The 25767-nt window shown below is 37.1% G+C and overlaps 1 protein-coding gene across 1 annotated transcript; it reads left to right on the top strand.

Moving 5' to 3' along the window:
• The first annotated feature begins 8151 nt into the window (after positions 1–8151).
• Positions 8152–25469, top strand: si:ch211-230g15.5 (polyhomeotic-like protein 3). The gene is made up of 14 exons (XM_052113530.1): positions 8152–8157; positions 10291–10497; positions 11901–11990; positions 12217–12372; positions 12943–13044; positions 15612–15861; positions 16353–17209; positions 18292–18439; positions 18844–19094; positions 19239–19368; positions 19825–19939; positions 22588–22696; positions 23161–23431; positions 24459–25469. The coding sequence occupies exons 1-14, from the start codon at positions 8152–8154 to the stop codon at positions 24617–24619; spliced, it is 2853 nt and encodes a 950-aa protein (XP_051969490.1). The 3' UTR covers positions 24620–25469.
• Positions 25470–25767: the final 298 nt, after the last annotated feature.

The raw sequence follows: 25767 nt of genomic DNA, 5'->3' as shown, positions 1-25767 counted from the left end.
AGAGAGCACTTCTATTTAAGCTGTTTCAAAAAGCACTGTGGTTTATGGGGCAGCATCTGCCGTCATTCCATTAGGTCTCTTACACATGAGACCTCTTCAGTGCTGGCTCAAGCACCATGTGCCACAACATACAATATATCCCGCCAATGTATAGCTGCTTTAGCACCTAGGACAGCTCCTGCCTTTTACCAGTGAGGTGTCAAGCTAGGGCAGATTGTCTGGCGGAAAATGCTACGGATGCTTCCAACACAGGTTTGGGGACAGTGTGTGATGGACGCCTGACTTTTGGCACCTGGACAGTTGCAAAGAAAGCTTGGCTATCGAGTGCTATCGGCTGTATTCCTAGCATTAAAGGATTTTCATTCAGAAATAGCAAAATGTCATGTCCTGGTTCACTCTGACAACATGACAGTTGTAGTATAAATAAACCACGTCATGTTTCCTTTCTAGGAGGTTATGTCATGTAGTGAGGCATGATAATAAATGCAATGTCAAGTGTACGGAGTTGTAAGGGAAAATCTTGTTTGCGTACGTAACCTCGGCTCCCTGAAATGAAGGGAATGAGACATTGCAAACACTAGCCGCACTACAAGAAACAGAGTTCTTGAAGTATGAGCAATGCGCTCCTTGTTCTCAGTCAGACATTCTGAGGAAATGGTGTTTGTGCAACTGCTTTTATAGCAGACAGCTTCGTGCCAAAACAGGCAGGGCTCAAAGACCATAGCCAATATTAGAATACTGGTGTTATTGTAGAGAGGTTTCAACCAGGTCGTGTAAGAAGGCTTTGTCTCAGGGAATCGAGGAGACATACGTAACCGAGACATTCACATTATCCAAACGAACTGATGTTTCACATCATTCGACCCTGTGAAAGCACCAAAAGTGCTAGTGTGAAAGCACCCTTAGTGAGGTGAATCACTCCGTTAATGAATTCAATTTTTGTAGGCTCTTACAGAGGGAATGTAGTTGGATTTTTGGTTTGAATTCAATGTATCCTCTGAGAATTAATTAAGTTAATCTGTCTTTGGGTTGTTTCTTTGTAACAAATTTTTTTAATTAACTTATTAAATGAATTATTTCTTGATTTACAGAACTGTACAAGGTTGATTGTTGTGTTCATGTGTATGTGTATATACTGTAGTCTAGACCAACATTAATGGACAAAAAATGTAAACAATGGGGCTGTTCAAAATGTCCTTTCTATATCAATTATATTATCAATTTACTAATTATCAATTGGAAATGTATATTTGATCCTAAAATGTAATTTTTTTTTATTTATAGATACAAGCAATGTTTCTTGGAATGTATGTCTTGGCTGTTGACGTTTGAAGCAGTTACATGCTTAATATTAGAATGTTTATTGTAAAGGCTAATTCAATAAATGATTGCAGGTGTGTTCTCATAGGTATTTACAGTAGCACTGATGAAGGGGTTAACCCGAAAACGTTTTGCTGCTGCACTTGGCACTTTTTGCAATTTTTTGACTTCTTTGGGGCCTCTGTATAAATAAATTGATGTGAGATTTATCCCATTTTTGAGTGTGGATTAATCATTCCTTCTATTAACATTAGCATAATGCAAAGGGATCCAATTTGACTTTCATTTGCGTCAAGGTTTGCATTTCTACCTTAGTCTCTGACATGGGCTATTCACACCCTGATCTGTACCTGGATGACTCAATCAAGAAGGGAAAAATCGTTTTTGGGTAAATGGAATTTGAATCCTTCTTTATGTGGTGTTTTGTAGAAATAATATACAGTAAGTATTATAAAATCATGCAAAGTAGCCAATGCATTTTTATTGTTATTTCAGATCAGTGAGGCCTACCTTTTATATGTTGTCACCACCACCAAACAATTCTATAACACTAGGCAGGTCATCATGCATGTTATATTTTAGGGGGAAGATATTTTGTGTTGAGAATTTCATTTCCTTTCAGGGCCCTTTCCTTTTACTTTATATTACAATAAACCATAGACTCTCAAGAAGTCAGACGATCTAATACTCGCACCTCCACCAACAGACAATATTTTTCTTAATAATATTTCTTTTTTGAAGGATCAATCTGATCTATTCACTATTCCCAGAGTGAATCAATAGGTTGCAAAGCGTTTCAGAAAACCAGTAGTTGAGGCTGCAGACCCTGGAGGCAAGACAAATGTGTTTCAACTGTGTAAGTATATGATTGCACTATTATCAAAAAGGATCCATATGAAACATTTTTAAAAATATCTTTCAGAACCATAAAACAATACTGTTCTGGTTTCTGAGTTACAGTATGTACGGTGCCGAAAATAATATAAATAATAAAATATGTTTACAAAATCTATATATCGCATATCCTCAGAGTATAGATGAGAAATTCATGTTGTGCAGCAATAGATGATGCAATTGATAACTGAGGGGACAGAGACTCAGAGACAGATTCATTTACGTCACAACAGGGCAGAGTGGAGCTAACCCATGATACCTAATTTATCAGTTTATTTGGCCTCACTCTATCATCTGCATCTCATTATGTAGTCACTTTCCCCTTGCCAAGGCAACAGGACCCCTGTTCATATTTTTGGAACCTTCAAAGCAGACAGCTCCCAGAATATACACAGAGGACAAAACAAAGAGAGAAAAATCCTTGTTGCTAAGGAACAGGAAAAACATGACACCAGGAGGACTGCTTGAACGAAATAGACCAAATTAAACTGAATTACTACACTGTGCATTGCAATTGTAATAACACAATTAGTTTTATCGCTTAAGACAAGGACATTAATTGAAGATTAATTTTAAACTGTTTTCAAAACATTTTAGTAGTTTGCATGCACTAACTATAACAAACTCAATGTTGAATATGTTATAATCTGTAATTGATCAAAGTGTAATAACTTGCTAGTTACAGTATTAGTTAGTTGCAGAATTATTCGTGTGAAATCCATAGACTAAACACCCTTCTGCATTTTAATCACACAGTCAAACTCCCAGAATTAAGATCACCCTACATTTCTCAATGACTTGATATAAATAAGATTGTATAACATTTCTGTGCATTTAATATAAAGAATTCAACTGAGATTAGCAGCACATTTTAAATAAAGTGAACCTAGAAATATGATGTTTATCGGCTGTCTGCAGTACTCCTAACCTTTATTCTTGCACAGCTGGTGCCATAGGTGTATTATGGACCGGGCCAATGGGTCCAGTCCATAATACAGGGGCCCGCAAGGTCTCTTGGCCCATCAACTTTGAAAACAAATGTTTATATATGCTTGAATATGTGGACCCCACAGCTTATAAAAGCCCCCCTCAATAGGGCCTTGTGACTATGAGGGTCCCTAGCTCTCTTATAGGACCCTTTTGCCTTCTTGTTTCTAATACATTTTTTGAGCCACTCTTTAACCCTATAATGCCGCACGTATTATATTTGATACATGACATTCTAAATCCTCTACATCATCAACATGATCAAAACTTTGCTGAAAACCTGGTTGTATGCAATGCACAAGATGTCTACTGCCTCCTGGTGAAAGTTCCCATGCTCTTATGAAAGTAGAAGACCATTTCCAAATGCTACCTTCATATTTTCATGCACTCATATTTTATGTGAAATCTTTACTAATTTTGATAAAGTGAAATTAAAATATAGCGTTTATATTGTTACTGATATTTCAGAATTGGTATTTATTGAATTAAAGCAACATGTGCTTGCTTTACAGTTACATTTTATTTTTAATAAAAAATCATTTTAAATAGGTTTCCAAAAATACAATTTTCTGACAATTATGTCATATGTTAGGCTTTATAAGGTTGAGTTTTTTTGCTTTGTTTGAAAAGTGCTGTCGAACAAAAACAATTGTAAAAAAAAAAAAAAGTAGAATATGATTTTTTTTATTTTGTGTTGTGTAAAAAATTCTGATTAAAGCAGATATGTAAAGTTTGTTGATACAGACTATAATGTTGGTTTGACAAAACCTTGTCTTAAAGTTTTAAATACTTTTTAAAAGTATTTACAGGTGTTACAGTAAGAGAAAGAAAGAAAGTGCCCCACACCTTTCAGCCCATCGAAGCTCTCACAATGGAGGGTAAAGTCTTTGAGGGAAATAGGGTATAGGGATGATCACTTCTAAAAACACACCATAATTCAGATGAGTTATGGTATGGCAGCATGAGCCAGAACTGCCTAAACTCCTAGACACACCTAGATGCTGTAGGTGCCTATTTTTAGATTCTACAATATTTAAAGTGTTTGGTGAAGTTAAAATATTTAAAAATATATTATTTCCCCTTTAAATATATGCTCATGTACACATTTAATACAAATTTTTCACAGTCTTGTTTTTTGTATGCATAATTTGTAGCATTTACAAGTATTTACATTGAGTTTGCATTATATATAACCAATGTTACTGTCTCTTTAAGAACAGTTCATTGAACGTTTAGGTTGAGCAGTTTCTTTACTATATCTATGCAGTGTGTTTGAATAAATCTGATTGTAAATAACAGGACCAGTATTTAAAGGGAAATAAATCAATAAAAACTGTATTTTACATGGATCTCAACTAGATAACTGGACCTTTGGGGCCCTAAAAGAAAATTGGCCCTGGGGACCTTGCTAGCCATAATCCACCCCTGGCTGGTGCAATTATTTTTTTTACCCAAAAGAGAAAAAGGACATTCTTGAAATCATCATGCAAATTCTGTGGGGAAGTTTCGGCTTATATTGTCATTCCCACAATGTCATCTTTTGGATGAGATGTTAAACCGAGGTCCTGATTCTATGTGGTCATTAAAATCCCAGGGCATTTCTCGGAAAGAATAGAGGTGTAACCCCGGTTTCCTGGCCATATTCATTCTGGTCTAAAACTTGCTTTTCGCCTCTCCTGATTCGTATCTTTGTTGTTTTGCCCTGACCTCCTTCAGGTTTAAGCATCCACCTGGGTATGAAGGATGATTCAATTTAGCTCAGGATTTGAACTACCCTTTGACTTTTTGTAGCATTCTGTACGTTACAAACAGAAGAGCGTAAACTGAGATGAGGGTTTCGAGGAAGTGGTGTAGCTGCAACAAGTGGCAGTGAAGTCCAAGGAAAGAGATTTGAACTGTGGTAACTTATGGGTAGTTGTGTGAAGTACTTGTCCTTGTTATCAGTCAATCAGAGTAACCACACAGATTAATTTTACGCTTGTGCAAATGTCATTCAAGTGACTTTAACTCCACCTAGCGGAGGACAGTGAAAACTGATTCTATAGAAAATATAGACAAATTACTTTCTAGATACTCTAAAATCGAATTAGTTGACCTTAATCAGATTTTTCTAAGGAATCGGTTTGCAAGATTTTACAAATTTAGCTCAAGAATACCTAATTTATTTTAATTAATGTTACAAGTAAACATTAGATGTTACAAATTAACTCATCTGTGATTAAGGTTCCGTTGTTATATATATACAGTGAGGAAAATAAGTATTTGAACACCCTGCTATTTTGCAAGTTCTCCCACTTGGAAATCATGGAGGGGTCTGAAATTGTCATCGTAGGTGCATGTCCACTGTGAGAGACATAATCTAAAAAGAAAACTCCAAAAATCACAATGTATGATTTTTTAACTATTTATTTGTATGATACAGCTGCAAATAAGTATTTGAACACCTGTCTATCAGCTAGAATTCTGACCCTCAAAGACCTGTTAGTCTGCCTTTAAAATGTCCACCTCCACTCCATTTATTATCCTAAATTAGATGCACCTGTTTGAGGTTGTTAGCTGCATAAAGACACCTGTCCACCCCATACAATCAGTAAGAATCCAACTACTAACATGGCCAAGACCAAAGAGCTGTCCGAAGACACTAGAGACAAAATTGTACACCTCCAGAAGGCTGGAAAGGGCTACGAGGAAATTGCCAAGCAGCTTGGTGAAAAAAGGTCCACTGTTGGAGCAATCATTAGAAAATGGAAGAAGCTAAACATGACTGTCAATCTCCATCGGACTGGGGCTCCATGCAAGATCTCACCTCGTGGGGTCTCAATGATCCTAAGAAAGGTGAGAAATCAGCCCAGAACTACACGGGAGGAGCTGGTCAATGACCTGAAAAGAGCTGGGACCACCGTTTCCAAGGTTACTGTTGGTAATACACTAAGACGTCATGGTTTGAAATCATGCATGGCACGGAAGGTTCCCCTGCTTAAACCAGCACATGTCAAGGCCCGTCTTAAGTTTGCCAATGACCATTTGGATGATCCAGAGGAGTCATGGGAGAAAGTCATGTGGTCAGATGAGACCAAAATATAACATTTTGGTCATAATTCCACTAACCGTGTTTGGAGGAAGAAGAATGATGAGTACCATCCCAAGAACACCATCCCTACTGTGAAGCATGGGGGTGGTAGCATCATGCTTTGGGGGTGTTTTTCTGCACATGGGACAGGGCGACTGCACTGTATTAAGGAGAGGATGACCGGGGCCATGTATTGCGAGATTTTGGGGAACAACCTCCTTCCCTCAGTTAGAGCATTGAAGATGGGTCGAGGCTGGGTCTTCCAACATGACAATGACCCGAAGCACACAGCCAGGATAACCAAGGAGTGGCTCTGTAAGAAGCATATCAAGGTTCTGGCGTGGCCTAGCCAGTCTCCAGACCTAAACCCAATAGAGAATCTTTGGAGGGAGCTCAAACTCCGTGTTTCTCAGCGACAGCCCAGAAACCTGACTGATCTAGAGAAGATCTGTGTGGAGGAGTGGGCCAAAATCCCTCCTGCAGTGTGTGCAAACCTGGTGAAAAACTACAGGAAACGTTTGACCTCTGTAATTGCAAACAAAGGCTACTGTACCAAATATTAACACTGATTTTCTCAGGTGTTCAAATACTTATTTGCAGCTGTATCATACAAATAAATAGTTAAAAAATCATACATTGTGATTTCTGGATTTTTTTTTAGATTATGTTTCTCACAGTGGACATGCACCTACGATGACAATTTCAGACCCCTCCATGATTTCTAAGTGGGAGAACTTGCAAAATAGCAGGGTGTTCAAATACTTATTTTCCTCACTGTATATATATATATACTGTATAGTGTATATATGTATATATATATATATATATATATATATATATATATATATATATATATATATATATATATATTTTTTTTTTTTTTTTTTTTGCACATTTTAAAATAATAATAAAGTCAACAAAACTATGGAATAACATAAATTGAACTATGGGAATTATGTTGAGACTAAACAGAATCCCAAATAAATCAAGACGGTGTTATATTTTAACATCTTCAGAGTATTTACCCTTTGCCTAGAATTTGCAGACATGTACTCTTGACATTTTCTCAACCAACTTCTTGAGGTATCACCCTGAGATGCTTTTTAAACAGTATTGAAGGAGTTCCCATCTATTTTGGGCACTTATTGGCTGATTTTCTTTATTATTTGGTCCAATTCATCCATTTCAAAAACTTTTTTTTTTATTACATTTTAGTTTTATAATACATATTATATATATACATACACACATATGTACTGTATATATATATATATATATATATATATATATATATATATATATATATATATATATATATATATATAGTATGTACTGTATACACACACATGTATACTGTGTACACACACACACACACACACACACACACTGTATATATATATATATATATATATATATATATATATATATACCCATATTCTCCCTACTATTTTTTTTTTTTGTGAAATAGTAATTAGACACTGCTGTTTTTATTGCCAATGTGAATGATACTTGTGTTACAAATCATGTGTTACTAGGTCATTATAAAATGTTAGCCTACCATACAATACCCACTTAACAGATGACCTGACCTAAAATGAACGTTTATGTGGCCATTGCACATTAGTAGCCTATTCCCAAAAACAAAACTAACCAAAAAAAAAGCTTGGAAATACAGAAATAAATAGGATATATACGCAAATGTTTGTAAGCATTGTATGCCTGTTGTAAAGTGTGTATATTAATTTTCTCACAGAGTTTCTAATGACAAAAGCATATACATCAAACGTGTAAGGTCCTCCTACACTGTAAGCGGTGCTGTAACATTCACCACCCTGATACATTTCTATCGGTCTCTACTTTTACCTTTGACGCATTAGGACATGACGGTATTGTAGCAGTCGCTGAAAACGGTCAGTGTGTGATGGGAGAACTCCCTTGTTGACTTCGGACAGGTAGGATTGCCTTCAGTGGTCATTAATCAAACGTTAAAGCGTGGATGTTTTGGGAAGGTCTGAGACAGACGGCTCTGTTTGCAGAGAGGTGCGCTGAAGAGTGCACGCTCGCGCACAGAGCATCATCATTTTCCTCTTAGACTTTCATTTTGGGTATTTCGATGCGTAGCAAGTTGCAGTCATTTGTCACCTTGTGCATTTGTGAGTTACCCCTTTGCTCGATGAAATACATCTGTTTTTATCCATCGCACAGCGCCATAATCTAGAAAGTGTGCAGGTCCTCGGGGACGAACAGTGGGGCTCTAGCTGTCACTGCGCGAACACACGCCCATTTTCAACATATGAACAGATCAAAATAATGACCCAAGGGAAACAATATCAGACGTAAATGCTCCGACTTTGCAAGATGCCGTCGCACCGAAATGGGATCCATTGGAATGCAGCGTGTTTTTTTGTTGGACGTAAACATTTGTTTTTTAAAGCGATTTCAGCCGCTCCGGTTTAGGCCGTCGAAATGTTATGATAAATACAGGGATGTTTTTTATTTTGGGAATGTATTTTAAGAAATGACGGCCACGCGAGACTCGAAGGCGGCGTCGGCGGCTCGTGCATAAACATTGAAAACACGCGTGGCATTCTGGCACCTGTGCCGCGTGCATATTCTCCGCGGCCCGCGCGCTTCCTGGTATGTGACTATGTTGTTCAGTTGCACAGTTATTACACGTACAGTAAGAATGATTAAATACATGATAGCTAATAGCTGTCACATTCATTTTTTATTTCTGTGCCTCGTATGAAACAATGGGGAACACGTAATTCATTTTCATGGTGCATGGCGCATTCTCACATTATTAATGTATTTCATTATGTCTTCTTGACAGCGAGGATTTTAGAGAGCAATTTACCCCAGCTGTAGGCCGACGTGTACCAAAATGGTTTATAAAAAAATAATAATGATGATGATAATTTGAGCTGTAATGACAGTCAAATATTTCTGTTTCAATACTGTTTTCATAAAATTCATCGGTGTATTATTTATTCATTTAAATGAAGCGCTTACATTTATTCTTCTGTTAAAACTATCATTTGAGTTGTGAAGTTATTTAAATCATAATTTTTACAGTCGTTTTAGGGATTGTTGGCATTACATGGCAATAAACATGGCTATTACTTTACACAGAAAAGGGTTTGTAAGAAATGTTATCACACTAAAATCATGTTAAAACACATATTGTTTACATCATGTGGCTATACTTTTGAAAAAGTGAGTATTTTAATGTTTACTGATTGGCCCCTTTCACTTCCATTGTAAGTGCCTCACTGTGACACAGATTTTTGCTTTTTTTTTAAAGAAAAGGAGGGGAAATCAACATTTATGTTTGTGGTAATCAATATTATGCTATGAATGCTTTCAATTTAAGCTTAACTTTTATTGAACCCAGAATATTCCTTTAATATACGACCCTGTTTAAAAGCCTAAATCCATTCAGATGTCGGGACTTTCTTTAAAAGTGTCTTTTTTTTAAATATTGCCATAGATTAGGCTTTAATTATACAATCATTCTTTCTTTCTTTCTTTCTAGGAACAGAGTTATTATTTATGTGTATGTGTGAACATTTTTATGAATTATTTAGGCATATGCATCCAAATATACTTATTAAAATGCAATTATTTTTGATATATTGCCTTCCCTCTTTTCCTGTCATTGCTGGAATTCAAGAATGTCAGTTTCCACATTAGTCATTTAGCGTGCATTCTGCAAAAGTGTTTGTGTTCATGTTTGGTTGACTTGAGTCTCATCTTACATGAGGCCAGAAGCCAGGCCCTGAAGGCAAATAAGAGGAAACTGTTGAACATTTGCATTTACAGCTTGAGTCCCTATAGACAAATGATCTGTCTGTGTTTTAGATCTACACACTTCTCTTAAATCTCAAGGTTGTTACAGTCACTGGGAAAAGAATGTTACAAATGGAGAATTGACTTTTATAGAATTATTATAACTTTTAGAAAGCACCCAAGAATTTTAATAACACATACATTATATTTACGAATTAGTTTGTTTTTAGCTTCTTGTGTCCAGATTCTGTGGAACAATGGACAAGGAGCCCCAAACTAAAGCAGTACCTGCAAAGACCGCAGTCAACACCACGGCCACCACCACAGCGGTGAATCCTTCCCATCAGGCCAATGGCACCCCCAAAACCCCCCCAGCACTCACAACTGTTACCACCTTCCATAATCAACCCACCCCTTCCGACAGAAAAGTGGTTCAGGTGATTTTCTTTACACAAACCACGCTCTCTTCTTGACTGTATCTCATTTGCACACTCTCACAGAAGCAGCTCTCAAAACCAGAGGTCCCAAAAAATATTTGAAATATTTTGGACACTTTAGTCACACCTAAAAAATTATGAATTTGCATTAGATAACAAAATATCAAACCAAGTGGCATCTGCAAAGAGCTAGAGCTTTTCTAATAAATGACGATGGTGTAAAGGTGATTTTTAGTGTATAACGTAATTTCCCCTAAAGTTCACACCGGTTCCGTGCAGCGTAATCACAGGTGTTGTTTATCATATTAAATATGGATATGTTCAGTTATGAATAATATATCTAATGGTTTATAGTTTAACCTCCTTACGCCCGAGCGTGACTTTAGTGTGCATTTTCCATTCCCCTTTTTTGACATATGTGGATAGTGGGATTAAGTTGTGAAATTTTGAATAATGCCAAGCTATTGAAAGTCAGATTTTTTTTTTAATCAAATTGTTTATTATGTTTCCAGTAATGTTGGTTATTCATGTTTTGAGACGTAATAGCCAGCATCATCCAATCATGTAAAAATCGAATTTTGCATGGAAAATTCTGAATATATGTACTGCTTAACATTGTCCGATATCTGCCAAACATGTTGAGTGGTCCAAACGTCATCTGCAGCCTGAAACTGAACTTTTGACAGGATGTTAGGAGTGAATGGACTTTGCTGCATAGGGAAGCCAAAAGATGCTCCCTTTCTCCCTAATTAGTGAATGACTTAACTTCCAGTGTGCTATCTGTCTGTACTGGTCTCAGAACAGTTTGAAACTTACTTTAATTTTAACTCCATATAAAGCAGCATTTTCCAGCTTTTGGATGCATCCATTGATTCTCAATGTGATTATGCACAGTGACTATTGGATATTTTAAGGAAAATGAGCCTATAGTCCACATACGTTGTCATTGTGTTTAGCAACGTGCCGTTTCATGTAAAATTGATCGGCACCATGTTGTTTTGTCACATAACTTGGTGCATCAAAAGTTTAACCCTTTAATGACAGCCTAGAGATTCCTGAACTGAGATCAGTCAATTTAAATAAAATTCATTTATGCATAGCCAATAGCGAAGCCAAAACACATTGTCCATGCATGTGGTCTCAGAAGTTTAATTTAACAAACTGTTATGAAATGTTTTCCTTGTGTGTTTACGATAAACAGTATATATATATATATATATTTGATATTTTTTAGATAAATGCCACTTGGTTTGATAATTTGTTATATAATGCAAATACATTTTCACATACTTTTTGGGGCCTCTGTAAAATCATATTGTCTGTATGTTTAATCTTTCACTTTTTCTTCTCTAAATTTAATAATGCCTTCTGTCATCATAAAACTTTTCCATCACTTTCTCCAGATCAATCTCTCTGGGGACAGACTGGCTCCTTCCTTCTCACCAAGTGAAAGAGTCAATCAGGCTTCATCTTCACAGCATACCCCAAAAATGGTGTGTGTGTGTGTTTGTGTGTGTGTGTGTGTGTGTGTGTGTGTGTGTGTGTGTGTGTGTGTGTGTGTGTGTGTGTGTGTGTGTGTGTGTGTGTGTGTGTGTGTGTGCCAACATAGGAGCTCAATATTGCTTTTGTTGTCATGATATTTATTGTCTCTTATAAACTTTATGTCTACTTTGTGTCCTCCACTGACTTATTGATTTTCCTGTTCTTTCTTTCCTGCAGATTTCTCTCCCCAACACTCCCAGATCAACATCCCTTGTCAGAGGAAGTCAGAATCCAAGCACTGCTGCGGCCCCCCGCAAGATCTCCCCTCAAGCCCTGCTTCTGGGGAAGAGCCCGAGTTCGAGCCAGGCCCAGATGCTCCTGAGGGCCCAGATGGTAAGCCGGCCCTCACATCTCTGCACCATGTCCTGTTATGCAACATTGTGAAACTTCTCACCATTTTTAGATTATTTTGCATACTACAAACTTGTCCCCCTGTGCACTCAGATCTTCAGAAGGAAACTTTCTTGGTTTTTCAGGTCTAACTGAATTGAGATCTAAACGTCTGTCCTTTGACCCAGTCAGTTGTTTACTCATAGCACTTAATATTGTAACTAGTGATCCATCTCGTACTGCTACATTGTGAAGGGGGGGTTGCTTCCACCCTAGTCACAGAAATTGTACCTACAGGCCTAGTGTATCCAGCTGGCATGTTTGTTAAAAACATGGAGGGTTAGTGTCTAGAGGTCTGCACTCAGTGCATGTTGCATTTCTCTGATGAGGACAGAATTAACTCTACCACATCAAAAGCTCTAAACTGTGCTGTGATGTTCACCATCACACCTACACAGCAGAAGCATAACACGCAGGAAATAACAGCCGTCTTTTTTGCACTAGTGGGACTTTTTCTTAATCTTTTTACCCTCTCTTTCATTTCTCTCTGTCTCTACGCTTGCCATCTGGCAGTTGATTCTAACATCTGCTGTGCGGCCTGATGTACCTGCCCTCTCCTCCTCCTCCTCTTCCTCCACCCCTTCCTCTTCTTCACCTCGATTTCCCTCCATGCAGGTGAGGTTGAGTATGTTTGGTTTTGCAATAGTGGATTCTATACATCCGAACTAAATATGTGCAAATTTAAAAACAAAATCGGTAAAACAAGATTAAACTATTCATTTCAAATGGACTTTTGTATCTGTGATTTATATGGCTTCTGTTCAAAAGTTTGGAAATGCCTACTCATTCTTAATTACTAATTCTTTATTATTACTATTTTTTTTCTTCACATTTTAGAATAACACGTCATCAAAACTATATAATGACACAAATGGCAGCATTAGAAATATTTAGTGACCAAAACATTTTTAAAATAAAATTACACATTTATATTTAGCTATTATATTTATATTTTTTGTCGATAATGTCCTTTAAATTTAGTCAGTATTTCATCATGTCATATTCATTCATTTTAGCCAATTTTACTCTCATTAAAATGGCATATATCCTTCTGAGACAAGAGTGTGACTGCTGTGAGCATTTTTCATTTCCCTTTTTGATTTGTAACTAGTAGTACATAATAAACATGCAAAAAGAAAAAAAAAATTCTGGAGCAAATAGTTTTCCTAAACATTTATGGCAACATTTGTGGACAATGGTACTAAGTTGTGAACTTTTAAATAATACCAAGCTATGGAAAGTCAATACATATTCAAATAGATTATTATGTTTCCAGGAGTGTTGGTTATTCAAGTTTTTGAAACATGACAGACATCCAGAATTAGCATAATTTATTCAGATTCAAAGAAATGGCCAGCATCATCCAATCACTGCCAACCATGTTAAAATAAAATTAGACAATATACATTTTAAGTCTATGTACTGATTATCACTGTCCCATGTCTGTCAAACATGTTGAGTGGTTCAAACATCATCTGCAGCCTGAAACTGAACTTTGGTCAGATTTTAGGATTGAATGCACTTACAGTAGCTACATAGAAGGCTATAAGATGCTCCCTTGCTCCCTATTTAGAGAAAGACACCTCCAGTGTGCTGTCTGTCTGCACTGGTCTCAGAACAGTTCAAAATGCACCTTCTTCTCTCCATATAAAGCCTCTGAAAGCAACATTTTCATCTTTTGGATGAAGCCTTTTATTCTCAATATGATAATGCACAGTAAATGTAGGATTTCTAATGCGCTAATGTTTTCATTAGTGTACAAATGAACAGCATTAATTTCACAATAAATCACTCAAATGTTTAAAATGACATAAAGATGAAACTAGAGACTCAAATCTTTTGAATCAAACAGGTTTCAGTGTAAACACGAATTACGTTTCTTACCAGAATTAATTGTTGGCGTTTCTCAAAGATGATGGGTGCTTCTCAAATGGAAGGCTGCGTCCTTCCTAGACCAGTCCTTCGGAGGCTGTAGTCTAGATTCCTCCTCAGCATTCAGTGCTAGAATGAGACAGTCTAGTAAGTGTGCATGGCAAACTATACGCTTAGAACATGTGATATTTGACTTTGTTTAAGCTTTTCAAATTCATGTAATTGCTCTTTTATTCATTTTATTTATTTATTTTTTGTGCTTTGTATTTTCTAATTTGTTGTATTGTCTAATTGCGTTTACTTGCATTTTTAGTTGTTCTACATATTTTCATTGCTGCAAATCCAAATAAAAACTTGAAGAGAGAGGAAAAAGTAAGTGCGTATGGCTGCGTCAGAATGGTTACCACCTCTGCAGTCACGTGACTCTGTTTTCCACCTTTTTTTTTTATTTTATATTTTGGTACATGTGCAAAGGATTGTGAGTGATTGAAGGCCACGAAGGATGCACCTGATGCATCCTCCAAAATATGGCAAACGAAGGCTGTGAAATGAGGTTGGGGGGTCCCAGTTTCTTCACAATTGAGACAGCCTTCGATGATGCTTGATGACGTGGCAGCCGAGATATTCAGCCTAACGAGGCTGCAGCCTTCCGATTAAGAAGCACCCAAACTTTGCTGTGGTCGGCACCATGTTGTTTGGTCACATGACTCTGTACGTCAAAAGTTTAACCCTTTAGTGACAGCACAGTCTCCTAACCTGAGATCAGTCAGTTAAAAGTTTTTTAAATAATGCTTTGTGTATAGTGAAGCCGGAATACAACATCCATGCATGTGTACCCCCCGTTGCAGAAGGATACATTTAGTAGACAAAAATAATGATAATGTCGATAATATGCAAAATGACAAAAACGTGTATTAAGATGTAAAAGACCAAATATTAACCAACTATTCAAATATTTCAAAAAATGAATAAACTACTTACATTTATTTAAACGTACTGTATCAAATATATTAAAGATTAATATGTTAGATTAAACAACATGAGAAAACTGTTCTGAAAACCTGAACTCCTGAAATAATAGCATATAATAAATATATTAATGTACTAGCTTCATTTTAATTTATAAAACTTTCATAGAAATGCACAATTTATGTAGGTCTACAAAACTACTTTTAAGCATAACCCTTTAGATCAAACAGTTTTTAAGATCATGAGAACCATAAATCACTCAGGTGTGTCCAAACATTTGACGGGTTGGGTACGTGGTGTGTTGTTCAAATTTATGACATCAATATCTCTCTCTTTTCCAGCTCCAGAGTCTGACTCTCCGCCCACCTCCACCTGGCACCCTCACCATCCCTCCAAACCTACCACTAAAGCACACAACCTCAAGCCAACCCCCTCTGCTCTCATGCCCAAGATTACAAACTTTCCATCTGAGGCCTAGCCAGCCAGTGAACGTTCCAGGGAAGGAAGGATCCACTAAAACTGAAGGTTCTACTTCTCAAACAGCTCCAATGAAATCGACACCTGTTCGCCATCTTACTGTTCCACCACCATGTAAGTTTGGCCATGTACATTTTCAATTTTACATCTTGTAGACATGAAAATAGTATGAAAGAGATAGGAACATTCCCGCAAGGTCAGCTGCCTTATCAAAAAAATGCTGCCATGTTACAATTAGACAATGTGGATAACAGAGTTTTATACAGTAACATGAGGGGACCCCCTTTTCAATATTACAAAAAATAATATGTATATATTCTATTCTATTCTATCTAGCTATAGGTTTAGCATAAAAGCAGTAGTCCTTAGGAACAGAAATAAAAATGCCCGGGGTCAAATATTGCTCCTTAATTAAAAAAATCTTGATTAGACAAATGCCTGTTTTTTTGTTAACCAATTTAATCAATCCTATCACACAAATATTTATCTATAAAGACATTTTTAGGGAGAATTACATTTAAAACATAGAGGATTCTTTGCTTTTAACAAAAGCTAGTCTTGTGAATTTGTTTATTTGATATACTTGCTTATACTTTTGTTTCCAGCCCTGTATGCACCTACACAGGCCCATGCCTTAGCCAAACATAAGCTAAACAGCAGCAGCATGAAGAGGCCTCATAGCCAGATCAGCATCCCCCAGCACCCCTTCAATCAGAGGCATACACCCCCCAACTCTCCCCCTGCCACACCAAAGAAGCCTCTTCCAGAGTTGAAGCGCTGCCCATCCACCCAGCCATCCCAAAATGTGTCAACCAGCTCTTCTGTGCCCATCACGGTTCCTTCCCCTGGGAGATCGCACCTCACACCCCCAACACTGACACTGCCCTTGAGGTCTTCCACACCTGGTGGGTCCTTACTGGCTACAAAACAGCTGCTGAGGATCGCTCTGTCCTCTGCATCTGCCCAGTGCACCAACGACCAATCAAAGACAGCCACTGTGTCCCCACCCCACGATCTCATACAGTCAAAGCCTCTTGTCTCACCTGTGCTTGCTAAACTGGAGTGCCCCGCCCAGCCACTACGGAGTCCAAACCAATGCCCACAGCTGGTACAGCTTTCACCCTCCAGGCAAACTACAGCAGCCACCCCTTTGGTCACCACCCCTCCACTGGCATCTCCGCATAGGGCGTCCCCTCCGTCTCCATTGCTGCCCCTAGTGTCCACCAGCAGCATGCTTGCACCGCCACAGTCACCTGTGACATCACAGATTCCCACACAAACAGCAGAGACATCAAAAGAGCTGAAAGACAGAAAGGAAGAGCATAACAAGGGTGATGAACCAGAGCAGACTCCTCAAGATCTCAAATGTCCAGCACCTCAAAGGAAAAGTGCAGGACAAAACCAAATAACCCATAATGCTAACGCAGAACACCAGTCAAGCGAAGCTTCAGAGAAGTCCACGGTGAGCTATTAAAGGCATGACTGCCCAAACATTGCCACTGAAACCGCCATGTCCCAACTATCTCTTCAATGTTAAAGGAATATTCCAGCTTTAATACAAGTCAAGCTCAATGGACAGCATATTTTGCATACAATTTTAACTTGTCCCTCGTTTACTTAAATAAAAATAAAAAAGCAAAAATCAAGGTTACTGTGAGGCACTTACAATGGAAGTGAATGGGGCCAAATTTGGAGGGTTTAAAGGCTGAAATGTGAAGCTTATAATGTTATTAAAGCACTTACATTAATTATTGTGTATTATTTGAGCTTTAAAGTTGTTTAAATCATCGTTATTATAGTCGTTTTAGTGTTTTAGTTATGTCATCATGGCAACAAATTTGTAAAATTGGATTTAACTTTACACTGAAAAGTTTAGTAAGTGATTTTATCACACTAAAATCATGTTAACACGCATATTGTTTTTTACTTTTGTAACAGTAAGTATTTTAACATTTCAGAATGGGCCCCATTCACTTCCATTGTAAGTGCCTTACTGGAACCCAAAAAGTGACAAGTCGAAAATAAACTTTTGTGTGAATCAGTATTATGCCACAAATGCTGAATGTATTGAACTCTGAATATTCCTTTAATATTCCCGGAGTATATATACTAACCAGCCGTGACCATGACAAGTAACTGTACATTTTCGTTTCTATTTATGTGGCATTGTGCTGGGTTGCTCCATCCAAATTGAGAATTGGTCGTTCCAAAATCCACATAATTGTATTTTAGACATAAAATATTTTCTAATTTGCTGTGATTGTGTCATGTAGGCCAGCATTTTTGCTTTTAGTGTTGACTGACAAATTACAAGTTGCTCCCAATGGCAGGCTAGTGCCTTGCATGGCAGCTCTGCCAGCATTGGTTTATAAGTGTGAGTGTGTGTGTGTGTGAATGGGACACAGTGTAAAGCGCTTTGGTAACCGCTAAGATTAAAAAAAGGTGCTATATAAGTGCAGACCATTACACTGTGGTAGGCTTTAAACGAAACTATTTACAGTAATGCCAAGGTTAACAATCTGTGCATTTCTGATCTTTAATAAGATGACAGTCTGCACAGAGGATTCGAGGACTGACAGCCAGATGAAGATGTCACAGAAGAATGAGACTCACTTGCCCTCAGTCGTACCATGGCAAGCTGAGAAAGACGACCAATGTGAGGAAACATCCACACAGTCAGACAATCACTCAGGTACTTGTGATTGAATGTTAAAGGAATAGTTCACCCAAAAATTCTGTCATAATTTATTTAAATGACTCTTTAACGACAGCGTTATTATGCAGAATGTTATCCTCAGTCACCCTTCACTTTTATTGCATCTTTTATCAATAGAATGAAAAGGGGACTGTGTCTAACATTCTGCCTAACATCTTTTTTTTGTTCTGCTGAAGAGTTTGGAATAACACAAGGGTGAGTAAAATATGACAGAATACATTTTTTTGGATGAACTATTTCCTTAAAGTTAAGTTCAGAAAAATCTAGAACTGGGACTGTACTTTCAGTTTAATAACAGAAAATAACAGTTTGCAGAGATGAAGATTGCTGAAATTCACAGACTCTGTTGTGTAATATCACAACTTTCTTTATCTGTCTAGCAATCTCCAGCCTCTCCTCTGACATGTCACCCATCCAGTCCTCCATAACTCAACCTTTAGACATGTCCCCTGCGGACAGCTGCTCTCCCCCAAAGTTTCACCCCATGCTGGAAAGGCCACTTGTTCAGCCTCCCATTTTCAGCCAATCGAAGCCCACAGAGGTCCAGCAGCCATCAGGAGCAGCCAAACCTTTGGTCTTAACACACCTGGTGGAAGGATTTATCATACAGGAAGGACTGGAGCCATTCCCGGTAAACTAAATAGCTTTTACAACCGTTGCATAATTTACAGATTTTTGTAAGTAGTGAAATTTGCGTAACATTAAAGTCTGAGTCAAGTTGTGTAGATTGTGATATATTGTGATATATTTTTTTGCTCCTTTGCAAATCCCACAGGTGAGCAGGTCCTCTCTGATAGTGCGTCCTATAACGGAGTCTGGGCTAAATGGGGTGAAAGAATCAGAACTCATCCCTTCCAGCTCAGAACCTGCAGAATCCACAGACTCAGATGATGAGGTCACAAACAGTAAGTAGAATACATTTACACTAATATGGCATCTTGTTTACAGTAATATCTTGTAATCAATATATTCAATTAAAAGACAGATGCTTCAAACAGACTTTAAGGCTTCAAACAAAGACATCACCATGTGTCCTGTTTGCAACCAGGGTTTACAATCATTAGAATATTAGAATATTCATTAAAATGTTTCCTTTTGTGTTCAGCTTTAAAAAGAAAGTTGTACAGGTTTGGAACAACATGAGAGTGAATAAATTGTGACAGAATTGTCAGTTTTAAGTTGAATTATTCCTTTAAAATGCCTAAAGGAGGTATTCTATACTTTACATTTTTTTCCCTTTGTATTTACTGTGTCCTACACACCTGTCCGTGACCACCAAGGTGTGTGAGGAGTATTTATTTATTTGTTTGTGAGAATGTATTTATTTGATAACCTGTATTACGTCTTATTTTTTGCTGTAGATGGTGTTGGAGTGGGCCACAAGCTTGTTCTGCAGTGCCAGTTTTGCAAGAGGAAAGGCACCACCCAAACATTTGCACGCTCAAAACGCTTCTGCTCCAAATCCTGTGCCAAGAGGTACATTATCCCAATATAACATACAATAATAGCAAAATTTGTACCATTTAGTATTAAATTCAAATTAATGGGAAATGGTATGTAAGGCATAGTTCACTCAATATTACTATCATCATTTAATCATCTCGTGTTGTTCCAAACCCATATGACTTTCTTTCCTCCATGGAACATGGAAGGAGTTGTTAGCCTCAGTCACCATTCACTTTCATTGTATGGAAAAAGATGCGATATAAGTTAATGGTGACTGAGGCTAACATTCTGCCTGACATCTCCTTTTGTCTTCCAAGAAAGAAAGAAAGTCATACGGGTTTGGAACAGCATGAGGGTGAGTAAATGATTACAGAATTTGTATTTTTAGGTGAACTATCATTTTAAGTTATGTAAGTTATATAGGATTGTGTCCAGTCATAATTCATTGGGCTCAGAGGCTGTACCACCACCATCTGCATATGTCTCTTTTGTTTGGTGATGTAAGAACCACAACTGAAAGTGCCTGAGCAAGATTTCCAGCATGTGTCTAAAGTTCTCTTCAAGAATAACAGCAGCCTCAATGCTGTACTGAATCAAATAAATGCTTTTATATGATGTGGACAAGGGTATTTCCATCACCATCTTAGCAAACTAACATGTATACACAGTGCTGGGTAGTAACAGATTACATGTAATCTGAATCATGTAACAGGTTACACAATTAAGTACTTTGAATTAGATTAATTACATTTTAAAATGATCATAATTAGATTAGTTAATTTGATGGATTACATGACGACATACAGTATTAATAAGGCAAATGCAGTAAATTGTTCAAAAATGTATTGATCCCTCTAATAAATTTTTTCTATCTTTAAAATGGTTCATTCTAAACATGCCCTCTCATGATGAGTAATTAAGCAATTTACTAAACACTGCTGATGAATTGTTGTGAATTATGTCTACATCATATCCAGTGACATTCACTAATTATTGATTCTGGAAGTCTGGACAAAACAAAACATTTAAATCTGGAAGACAAACATGAAGGAAAAAAAAAATCATTTTCTAAATAAGAATAATTCACACTATCTGTCTGTCATCTTTGCCAAAAATAGCAAGTAAAACACAAAAGATACATAAATTCTCATTTGACAAATTAAAGGAATATTCTGGGTTCAACACAAGTTAAGATCAATCGACAGTATTTGTGGCATAATATTAATTACCACAAAAATTTATTTTGACTCATCCCTCCTTTTCTTTAAAAAAAGCAAAAATATGGGTTACAGTGAGGCACTTACAATGGAAGTGAATGGGGCCAATCTGTATATGATGAACATATAGCCACAAGACATAAACAATATGCGTGTTAATATGATTTTAGTGCGATAAAATGACTTCCTGACCATTTCTGTGTAAAGTTATAACCAATTTTACAGCTTTGTTGCCATGACGATGTAATGTTGATTTAAACAAATTTACAGCCAATTAGCTAACTAATGCATGAATTTTAACAGAGGAAATAATGTAAGTGCTTCTATAACATTCTAAGCTTCACATTTGTCTTTAAATCCTCAAAAAATTGGCCCCAATCACATCCATTGTAAGTGCTTCACTGTAAGCTTGATTTTGTTTTTTGGAGGGGGCGAGTTAAAATAATTTTTTGTGATAATCGACATTATGCCACAAATGCTGTCTATTGATCTTAATTTGTATTGAACCCAGATTATTCCTTTTAAGTAAATTTTCTTAAATGCATTTAAGCAACATTATATCAAAATAGTATAGATGATCCTACTCAAATGCGTGTGACATCAAATAAACAAGAGTTAGGTCAAAAGTAATCCAAAAATAATCAAATGACATTTACCTCAGAAATACAATCTTAGAGATTACATTACAGATTGCAATTTAGTCATGTAATTTGTAATCAGTACCAGATTGCGGTTCTGAAGTAATCTACCCAGCACTGTGAATACATTTAAACATGTACCTCAAAATGTGTCAAAAGTTTGGACAAACCTACTCATTCTATATTTTTACCATTTTATCATTTATGCAGTGACCAAGAAACAAATCCAAACTATCTAGTTTATAGTACAATAGTATAATAAAATAGTTTCTTTAAAGTAACCACCCTTTGCCTAGATATAGTACTCTGGGCATTCTCTCAACCAATTTCCTGCTGTGCCACATGGGATGCTTTTTAAATCATCTTGAATGAGTTCTCACGTCTTTCCCTTCACTATATTGTCCAATTCATCCATTGAAAAAATGGCATAATGCAATAATATTTTTATTTTGTAAGAAAATTCATATGAAGGCCCAACTTATATTTATCTACGAAACTCATTTCAAGCATCTATCCCTAAGCCTTTAGATTTAAAGTCATGAGAAACAAATTCAAGAAAGTGTGTGCAATCTTTTGACTGGTAGTGTATTTTTGAACAGCAAGTCATACATGTGATGTGTCATTATTAAGTTAGACTCTCTCTCTCTCACACACACACAAATGTGACAGGATGTGGTCTTGGTTTGGTATAAACAGCAACTTTTGACACACATTAATGTTTTATGTTGCCTTACAAGTTGCACCATGATTTTGGTCAGTGTGTTGGGTTGACATTAAAGATAAACAACCTTTGTCTTTTTAACTTCTCTCAATCTCTGTGCAGGTTCAGTTACACCAAACGTTTCCGTGCACTCAGGCGTTGTGTAAGCGAAGGTGGTCATCGATCTGAGTTTAATGACGCTGAGGACAACAGAGAGGAAAACTTCCAGCAGGTTTGTCCGAGAATGGCCTTTGCAGCACTTATCAGCTATATGAAGCCTTATTAGTTTGTTCAGTCTTTTAGAATCTAAGACTTGGCAAAGTTTGTCTTATACTTGTGAGTTCATCTTTGTTTTGGGCTATGACTAACTGTTAAGACTGAAATGTAACACATTTCACTTAAAGGGATAGTTCACCCCAAAATAAACATTCTGTCACAATTTACTCACTGTATGACTTTCTTCAGTGGAACATAAACGGATATATTTGGCAGAATGTTAGTTACCTTTCATTTTCATTGCTTCTTTTTTCCTTGCAATGAAAGTGAAAGGTGATTGAGGCTGTCATTTTGCCTAACATCTCCTTTTGTGTTCCACAGAAGAGAGTCATACAGTGAGTAAATGATCACAATCCCTGTGGAAAACAATTGTTTAATTGTCTATATCATGCATGTTGCTTTTAACATTATATTTTCCAGGCAAGACATGGGGCCACGGAGCAGTGGAGAATCCTTCAGCAGCCTCCACAGGAAGGTGAAGATGAGACGGCCATTCCGATGAAGACCAGGCTTCGCAGGCACACGGAACAAGAGCATGTGCGGGATATGAGAACCAGGCAACCGGTGGAAGAGACGAGAAGTGCTCCCACCTCACCTGTAGACCCTATGTCCCCCATTGATGTCTCCCCCCGCCTCAAACCAGCTCAGTGGTCTGTGGATCAAGTGTCAAGCTTTATATCCAACTTACCAGGTAAAAATGTACAAAATATTTAATGTCCATTTTGTTATTTATTTGGTAAGTATCTACTTAATAATTGAGATAATGTGCAGTCAGCCAGTGATTATTACAAATAAAAGATCCCTCCACTTCCTGATCTACCTGTTATGGTTTATTTTACGGTAATAACCAGATTCTATACACATACAATGTTAAAGGATACCCAAAAATTACAATTCTCTCAAATGACAAGACTCACCGTCATACCATCCCAGATGTCTTTCTTTTTCTGCTGAACACAAACAAATATTATTGAAGAATATTTCAGCTCTGTAGGTCCATAAACTGCAAGGGAATAGTGGCAAGAAATTTGAAGGTCCAAAAAGCACAGGCAGCATAAAAGTAATCAATACGACTCCAGTAGTTAAATCCATATTCTCAGAAGCTATATTATAAAGGCCCAGGTATACTTAGTTTTGGCGCATTCCAGATCGCATCTCGCCCGGCCAACCGCATTGCCTTTCTGAGTATACTTTTCTGACCGTGAACTAATAGGAATGCGTTCGCCGCATGCACACTACAACTGCTTTGTGACACACTCTTAGTTCAGTCAATGTGCAGCACGTGCGCAGATGACACACAGACGAGGACAATGTCCGCTGGTCAATAAAACCTGGATGGCGCGCTGCGGACTCGTGAAGAATACTTTGGCCTTTAGTGTGGGTGAGAAACAGATAAATATTTAAGACCTTTTAAAACTATAAATTCTCCTCCATGCCCAGTAGGTGGCGATATGCACAAAGAATACTAATACCAAAAACAAAAGAAGAATGTGAAAGTGGAGAGTGATAGAAAAAAGGACTTAAATATTGATCTGTTTCTCACCCACACCTATCATAACACCTCTGAAGATATGGATATAACCACTGGAGTCTTATGATTACTTTTATGCTGTGAATAAATGATGAAAGAATTTACATTTTTAGGTGAACTATCCCTTTAAATACTGGTGAGTAAATGTATTTCCTCCATTGTTTTAAACCCAATTTAATTATTTCAGGGTGTCAAGACATTGCAGAATCCTTCAGAGCCCAAGAGATTGACGGGCAGGCCTTGCTTCTCTTGACTGAAGACCATTTGATGAGCGCCATGAATGTGAAACTCGGACCCGCTCTGAAAATATGTGCCCGCATCAACTCCCTGAAAGAAGGTGGAAGATAAAGAGAATGAAAATGACACAAAAAAGAATAGGTGGTATATCCTTGTGGACCATAAGAGCACTTGCCAATAGAATAGAGCCATTTTGTGCACTTTAATCTTCAGAGATTTATGCGATAATGTCATTGTTATGAGAAAGCTTACATGTATTTGCTTGAAGTAAACTAGCAAAACTTTACAGTACTTGTAAACTCTGTCTGAAAGCATGGTAGCAATATAATGGTCTCAGTCTGTGAGCGTTTTACGGGATGTATATTTAATCACAGTAGAAGGCAACTGTTAGCGTCTCCTTTTTTATGGGTAATCATGATCAGGGTCAATGATTTTATATTTTTGACAAAAGAGATCACTTCCTGTGTCCGTGTGGAGAGGTTTGACGAGAACGGAAGTGCTGTTTATTCGTGCATGTCCCATTGTATATATTTTCCTATTGTATTCCATATGTATACATGTATAACAATGCAGTGTTCCATGTGTATACAATTGTGAAGGATTTGTAATATTTAATATATTTGTCTTCTAAGGCTCTAGAAAGTACAAATGCCAATCATCAAGTTTATAAACATTTTTAAATGACGTTTGAGATATTGTCGTTTTGTGACATCCCGCAGTGGTACTGTGTAAATCTGACAAACTGTCAAAGAATATGAGAAGAAGGTATCGGAAGGCAATCGATTTTAATCAAGGCGGTGAAAAGGTGCCTTTTTTCTGAGACCTTATGAAACTACTGTAGGCATTTTGCAAAGGCAAACTATGTACTAGATAGTGTCATCATAAAAGTGTTGTTTCTCATTGTTGGATTACATTTCTTGTGCCACTTTTGATTATTTAATTAAACCAACTACATTTTGTTACAGAACCTTGAATCAATCATTTATTGTACATGTTTTGTCCGATTAATTTCTTCTAATTTTTTGTGCTTTTACAGGTCCCAATGAGGCTTACCCATCTTTGTGGGCTTTACAATCTGTGTATATGACATTCTAGAATAAGAATTAATCATTTTTAGGTTTCCCTCATATAGTAGTCTAAGGATAGTCCTGGGCTTGGTCTGAATCATTATGTGAAGATTCAGGAATTGTTCTTAAAGTGAAGTACGATGTCAACTTGCCAGCATGATTGTTGGCATACTCGGGGAAAATACAGCATAA

The sequence above is a fragment of the Xyrauchen texanus genome, chromosome 41 (assembly GCF_025860055.1).
Source record: "Xyrauchen texanus isolate HMW12.3.18 chromosome 41, RBS_HiC_50CHRs, whole genome shotgun sequence".
Lineage (NCBI taxonomy): Eukaryota > Metazoa > Chordata > Actinopteri > Cypriniformes > Catostomidae > Xyrauchen > Xyrauchen texanus.
The sequence above is the reverse complement of the archived record's forward strand: the minus strand, read 5'-3'. Positions and strand labels throughout refer to the sequence as shown.

What these genes read in the sequence shown, in the direction of transcription:
- si:ch211-230g15.5 (XM_052113530.1), top strand. An exon ending in CCGACAGAAAAGTGGTTCAG is followed by an intron (nt 10,498 to 11,900) that starts GTGATTTTCTTT and finishes CACTTTCTCCAG; the next exon opens with ATCAATCTCTCTGGGGACAG. An exon ending in CTTTATATCCAACTTACCAG is followed by an intron (nt 23,432 to 24,458) that starts GTAAAAATGTAC and finishes TAATTATTTCAG; the next exon opens with GGTGTCAAGACATTGCAGAA.